General features: G+C 43.8%; 1 protein-coding gene across 5 annotated transcripts in view; it reads right to left on the reverse strand.

Annotated features, from left to right (window-relative positions):
* Window positions 1-6803, reverse strand: part of FMR1 (fragile X messenger ribonucleoprotein 1) — a 33601-nt gene extending 26798 nt beyond the window's left edge. The window contains exon 1 of one of the 5 annotated variants that reach the window (XM_074882262.1): window positions 6518-6801. In XM_074882262.1, coding sequence (XP_074738363.1) covers window positions 6518-6568 — 51 coding nt within the window. In that variant the 5' untranslated portion in view covers window positions 6569-6801. Of the gene's footprint in view, window positions 1-6517 lie in introns of all 5 variants that reach the window. The other 4 variants (XM_074882261.1, XM_074882263.1, XM_074882265.1 and 1 more) reach the window with 4 other exon arrangements.
* Window positions 6804-7457: the final 654 nt, after the last annotated feature.

The following is a 7457-nucleotide window of genomic DNA, read 5'->3' on the forward strand; positions in this document are numbered from 1 at the left end:
ACCTTCAAAGGCTCCACCCACATTGCTTCCAACATTTGTCACATGTAACTCTGAAGTACCTGTTCTTACAGATGTAGCAGAAATGGATGCCTTTTATACCTGAAAAATACTGTAATGACTACCAAGTATTTGGTATGACTCCTTCACGCTACCAAATGGAAAAGAATAGGACTTAGTATTATTAACACTTGAGAATGCAAAAGTAGAGATTATTTTATAAAGTAAATCCAACAGAAATGACACCAACAACACCTTGAGGAAAACAGGTAAGAGTAACACAAGACAATGCCCTGAGAAAGAATTTGTTGATACTTAATTTTCTCATATCCATAAAAGAGTAAAAAAATCACTTCTGCTATGAAAGATGCTTTTGGAGAGGAAGTTATCCCCCCTATGGTGATGCAAACACCAAAAGATGGTCTAAAGAGCGCTCTGTAAACATTACAGAAAAATACACAAGCACACAAGCAAAGAGCAAGACTATAACTCATTCAGATCTGAAACCTCCTAACATCCAAGTCATCTGAGTAGAATCCCAGTGACTACAGCAATATACCTAACTAGTAGTAATAATGCTAAAACCTACCATTAATAAGTAAACCAGATGGTGACACAGATAAATGTAAGTTATGAAGTTGAAGACTAGCCTAAGACCTTTAAACATTCTAGTACTTTTGCCATCTGGAAAAAGTAAAACTTGGGACACAGCTAGCTGACGTAGTATTGAGCTAGGCTCTCCTTAAACAGGTCTTCAACACTGCTTTGGTCCCTACTCAGAGACCCGAAGGAACCCAAACCAGGAACATTCAGGGTAACTGTTGACCATACACAGGTAACTTCAATACAGACATTGCTGGTGAAAATTATAAAACTGACATAATTTCTTTAGTTTATACCAAGTTCAGAAGACTCAACCACAGAAACAGATGGAATGCCTGGCTTTCACTGCAGCCTGGCCAAAGAAGTTCATGTCATCACTGTTGTCTGCTTTTTAATTTCCAGCCTTGCAAAATCACAAAAATTCATTGTGATGAATTTTTAATTAATTACAAAGTGAACAATGCCTTATATACCCAATATGCCAAATACCTAATTTCAAACATGCAATATATAAAACACTTCTGCCTACCTCCATTTGAGATTCACACTTAAAAAACAATTATGACAAAAATATATAAATGGCCTAAATATTTGGTTGTCTAAACCCATCTACCCATAGAAAGGTGGCTTTCCTTGTTCTTCAGTTTCTTGTGACACAGAAAAATGTCAGAGGTACTTATCACATGAGTTCTCCATAGTCTGTATCATAGCATTATATCAATTTTCCTCTGGTATAAATATTTAAACAGATCTGGAAGTAAAATGTATTTGGACTCTACAGCACTATGTATTTGTACACTTCTAAGCACAAATAGAAATGTTTTGAAACATTTCTAAGTTTTCATTAAAAAAATTAATACTTAACCATTAATGCCTTTGGAAAACCAAAATTAAAGCTTATCAGAACTGTTTGGTTTTCTTTATTCTGTGATATGTGTAAAATTATATGCCACGCTAAAAAGAAATGAGACGTTTAACACCATAAGCAAAGTTCAGACACAGGACAAGCCAGTTCCAGACGTCAGTAAAGGCAGAGAAGAGGCACTGATTTCACACAAAGTATTACGAAAAGTACAATAAGCATTCATCAGTCTTTTTTGAAATAGTCTAAGTTGGGCATGCAAATTGAAACATAAAGGTCCATATATGCAAGTTTGAAATGCACACCCAAGAAGGGACAGAACACTGGCTGTGATGAATGAGAACACATAGATGAAAAGTATCAAGAACACAGTGAAACTAGGTGGAAGTAAAATGAGGGAACAGGACGGTGAAAGACTACAGCAGCTGGGTTATCACTAACGGTAGAGATACCAAATAAGAGTACACAAAAAGAAATCAGAATCAGTGAAAAAGGTTTGCTTTTACTTCTGTGAACAGAATGGCTAAGGTTGATTCTTGCTCTCTGATGTGTGTGTGTGTGTGTGAAAATCAAATGTGCTAAGTTTTCTACACCACATTTGACTTTCAGTCACGTAAGCCATGAACATTTCTCTCCTTGCTTCAGACATAATTCATTTAAAAAGTTTACAATCCAACATTGACATGTCATGGCATTTCTCAAGCACATGAGTGTTCACATTCTAAGAACGGTTATATGCTTAAGACAGTCTAGGTTTTACAAATTATTTGATACAAAGTAAGAATTATTGGAAACATCAGTATATTTGTTATTTTTGTGCTAAATGGAATGACAGACACTTCAAAGGAACAAATAAAAGCTCCAGCTGCCATGAAGTTTTGTTGCTTTTTTTAAAGTCTGCTCACATCATCACATGTGAGCATTGTCAACCATTTTAATAAAGGAAAATTAACTGTAAGGAGTGAAAGTAGGGAAAATATGCTTTTTAAGATTTTAGAAAAAATGCTATGTTGACACAAATGTGCATCTACTGTTTGCGTAACAGTTTTTACATTTCATACCTGTTGGAAGCAGAAAGTTAAAAGGGAACTGACACGCTAATCAAGTCTGAGAAAGCCAGGCCATAGAAACAGAATAGGGCAAGAATAATCACAGAAATGGCAACTGAACAAGGGAAAAGGGTACAGGCTATCACCCTCAGAAGGACTGAGTAGGCAGGCTTGTACAAAGAGACTGGAGATAGTTGTTGATGGCATGTCTATATGGAACAGTGAAAGAAAAAATTGATACACAATGTAACAGGAGGCCAAAGGAACAGTTGTGAGACGTGAAGTAATAAAGAACTAAGATGAATGATTTTGTCAATTGTAGCTTCAACAAAAAAATGTAAAGTATCTATAAAACCAATAAAACAATGGCAAAGTGCTGAAACTACTGGGATAAAAAGTGGAAGATTTTTAACAAGGTTATAGAGCCAGAAGTGGCAAAAATTGGTTACAGACAACATATAGATGTTAACAGCAAACATCATTCCAAAACTATCTGCCCCATAAACAGGATGCTTTCCATCTTTGCAGAGGATACAAGAGAGAATCACTCCCAAACTGGAAAAGAAAAATCAATCCCATGCTGGAAAGGCATCCAGCATGTCCCCTTTTAGAGGGAAATAACATCTAAAGCTAGTCCCGGAAAGATTAGACAAAGGACTGTCTATTAGTCCTCTGAGAATGTGATAAGAACTTCAAAACCTGGTTTACTACACCTATACAAGAAAAGACATGAAAAGACGTGAAAAGATATGCCCCAATAACACACATCTTCAAGATTCAGTTACTTAGCTGTGAGCTGCAAAGAGGCAGTTCCCTCTCAGGATTCACAGTTCTGGTGGCCTGTTGGACAAGTCTTCTTAAAATAAATAACAGAATCTAATCCTTTCTTTCCAAGGATTCTGGGCCCAGCAACATACCAAGTCATGACTAAGCATCTCCAGGTTGTCAATGATCCCTGAATCATGTTCATTGACTGCACTTTCCATGGAATAATTCATCTTAGCCAAGGAGAAAAAATTCATGAAAGTATGAAGTATTCACCAAGTGCTATTTTAATACCATTCAGAAAGACTCAGTCTCCACTACAGCAGTCACACCAACACACGCCAGTACTCTGTGAAACGTAGTGCACCTGACCAGTATGAAATTTTAATTCAAATCTTGCAGTTGAGTATGAATGCATCCTCAAACCATCTCCTATGGTTTGTGTGGAACATGATCCCTCTAGATGTATCTCGGGAACGCATTCTGGATGGAGTCCCACAGGTAATACAAGCAGAGCAGACTGGTTTATTACTCTCAGTAGGGCTTAGGTGACAATTAGGCACCAGTTTTGTACTGTCAAGATCAAGATGCTGCTGGGTAGATTCAGAAATGAAACTAAGTGCTTAGGGACTTGAATTTATAAGGTCCTCAAGGAGAGCTACAAGGATATGAAAACCTGAAGTGGCAGTTAGGGGCCTACCTGTGCGCTCAGTCCCTTCATGACCCTAGCAGCCTCATATTCCTCCCTCCAAGTCTTAATAGCAAGATAGAGGAGTATTTTTCCAAAACATTTACATATTCTGATGAAGATCTTCAGAATGATCCAAAGCCAAAGAAACTACCACAAGTTACCAGTAAACCATGAGATTGAATTAAACAATTGTTTTGCTTTTGATTTGTTTGCAGTGTTACTGTTGTAAAACATTTCACAGGAGGTTGCTTAAAGAAACTTTTTAAAGGAAAAAAAAAATCATCTTGCAATTAAATTTGCACTTGACATCACACACTTCTTGTTACATTGGGTCAACCAATTCATTTTATAACCAAATCCTCCCTCTCCAAGAAGGGCATAAAACTCACAAGAAAACATTTAAGCTAAATTACTTAGTAACAGAGTGATAGTCAGACATTATGATGAAAGAAAAAATTGTACCTCAAATTCAAGTAATACAGGCTAGAGGAAAACTCCTGGTTTATGTTGAACATAGCTGCATGAGGGTTTTTTGGTTGGTTGGTTTTTAAAATTTTTTTAGTTTAAAAGAAAAAGTTGCTGCATTTATCTAAAGTGTGATGCTCCACCTAGAGAGGTAATACAAGCGAAGACCAAAAAAATCTGTGTGCCCCATTTGTCCCATTAGATAAATTTAAAAAGTCCTCTTGGTTAGAGATTAAGAGGAGACAAAAAAGTTCCTATGTTTAAGTTCCTAAAAGTTAAAAGGCAAACATAATATGCAACTTGGAGACAATGTCTGTGTTATAACTTGGATACATTAAATCATGATTAATGAAGAAGCTCACATAAACATATGCTCAAAGGAAATTTTCACCTAAACTACAACCAGAAATGTTGTATATTACAGACAAAAAAGGGGTACAGGTATCCATGTCGTCAAAACTGAATGTAACCAAGAAAAGTTACAGCAGCTTTCCATTCTCCCAGGTTTCTTTGACAATATTTGTCACTAAGAATGCACAATGACATTTTTATCATCATCTATTTTGCATGATTGTGTACATACTCTCATATAATTTGATTAAAGCCTCATAAAAGTTCTCTTATGCCTTCTGTTTCTTTCTGAGTGAATACTGTATCTTTAAAAACGTAAAACTGATTTTTGAAAGTGCTAAATAACTTAATTCCAGGAAGCAATATACAGATCTAGGACTTTGGCTACAACACTGCAAACCCACAGGATGCTTATTTACCATATTTACAGACTTGCTTCATACATACTTTTTTTTAAAAAAAATATTATTTTTCAGGATAAGGAATTATCACATTTTAAAAATAAGCTTTTAAGAGATCTTTTTTCTTAGAAACACTCTGAGCTGTTGGAACTGTATCATTTGGATATCAACATGCCCTACCCACACAAACATCAGAGTGTGAAATTCTACCTGTTCCTTCATTGCTAACATAAATATTGGATGTCGCACAATAACTAGGCCCAATTTTTAAAGTACTAGGAACATTTAAACGATAGTAGACTTGCAGAAACTGATACATGACTTTCTCATGTGTTGATAACATGTCAATGATAGTAGGCCCAAAACCAATGTGTCCAAATTTTATTTTTCTGTGAAGAGGGTAAACCCACAAATTATACCCTATTAATATGCTGATTAATACAACTCAACTCACCAAAGCCACAGCAATACTAGACAGTATCAATGAAAATATTAAGCATTCAGCATATATGTTCAAGCCTCAGCGATGGCTTTATTCAGCACCAGCACAGGAGCTTGGAAACAAACGTGGAATGCCACTAAGTAGTTTCAGTAAGAAGTACATTTGATAATTAAATGTATTTAGCAACTCAGCACATACATATTTGGTCAACCAATGCTCTCTTAAATATCAGTAGGCAGTGTCCCCTGCCATGGCATTAACAGCAGGAATCCACGACAGCATTTTATCATGAACGTATATTTAACAAGCCCCCCCCCCCTCCCCCGCCTTAAACACCGTGCACTAGCAGTGCAGCTCTCCTGGAAACCTAGAGAGCGAGACAGACTTTCCTTAAGTAGCAACGAAAGCTGAGGATTTAGCAATTAATGCCCCATCCCCAGCCCTGATCCTCGCTCCAGGGCCAAGGAGAAGGCGGCCCAGGGCTCTCCTCGCCTCCTCTCCCACACCGGCAGCGCGAGGGCCGCCCCTTCCCACAATAGGGGGAAGGCCCAAGGCCTCCTCGGACGGCGGGGCCCTCTCTCGCCTTCCCTCTCTCCCTCCTCACCAGGCCTTGAGTTCCCTCAGCCCTGGGGCGGCCCCCGGCTCCTCTTGCCCCTGGGGCTCGGCTCCCTCTCCCCAGACACCCAGAGGGACCCGCCACGGCCTCCACCCCTGCCCCACTCTTCCTCCTCCTCCTCCTCCTCCTCTCCTTCCTGCCCCGGGGCCTCCGCTTTCCCTCAGAGCGGGGAGGAGGAGGAGGAGCCGCCACCGCCGCCGCCTCCTCCTCCTCCCGTCCCAGGCCCCACTCCCTCCCCTGAGGCCCAGCCCGACCCAGCCGCGAGCACCCGGTACCTTGTAGAAGGCCCCGTTGGAGCCCCGCACCTCCACCACCAGCTCCTCCATGTTGTGCCGCGGCGGCTCGGTGCGGGAGACCCAGGCCCGGCGCCGCCTCCCTTCCCTTCCCTTCCCTTTCTCTCTCTCCCTCTCGGCGCAGGAGGGGGAAGAGGCGGAGGGGTGTGTGTGCCGGGCGGGGGAGGGGAAGGGGAATCTCGGTTCACTGCGAGCCCGAGGGGGTGGGGCCGTGCGAGGGGCGGAGGGGAGAGCCGCGGCGGGGGGGGGCGGGGGGGCACTGCGGGGAGGCTCCGCGCCGCCGCTCCTCGCCCTCAGCCGCCCGGAAATGAAACCGAAACGGTCACCGCGGGCGGTGCGCGGGGGTGGGGGGGAGCGCGCGGGGGGGGGGGGGCGCGGGGGCGCCCGTTTCGAATGTAAACGCTAAGGCCGCGTCACGTGACGGGCCGCGGCGGGGGAGGCGGGGCGGGGGAGCGGGCCCCCGCCAGCACACGCCGCTCGCCCACCGCCTAACGGCCGGGCCGCGCGCCGCCCCGCGCCCCGCCCACTCACGCACGCGCGCACGCGCGCGCCCAACCGCCGCGGCAAGGGGCGACGGAACCCGGCAGTGGCGGCTGAGAGCCCGCCTCCTCGCCTCGCGCGCGCCTGAGTGACTGCCCCGCTGGCCAATCAGAGTGCGTGCTGCACCGCCAGGCCGCTGAGGGGGGGTGTGGCCGCGGGCCGCGTCTCTCCCCTCGGCCCGCCCGGGGTGGGGGGAGGCCCGGCCTGGCGGTGCTGGGGGCCCTGGGTGACAAACGGGGCCGGTAGCGGCTCTTGCGGCGATGGGAGAGGGGATGGGCCGGGGGAGGAGGAGGCCTGGGCCTGTGGGGACGCGGGGAAGCCTCCCAGGGCCGCTGCGAAGGAGGGGGGGGCGCTGCCCGGCAGCGGGAAGGAGGCTCAGCCG

This window comes from Strix uralensis, chromosome 13, assembly GCF_047716275.1.
Source record: "Strix uralensis isolate ZFMK-TIS-50842 chromosome 13, bStrUra1, whole genome shotgun sequence".
In the NCBI taxonomy this organism is placed as follows: Eukaryota; Metazoa; Chordata; class Aves; order Strigiformes; family Strigidae; genus Strix; species Strix uralensis.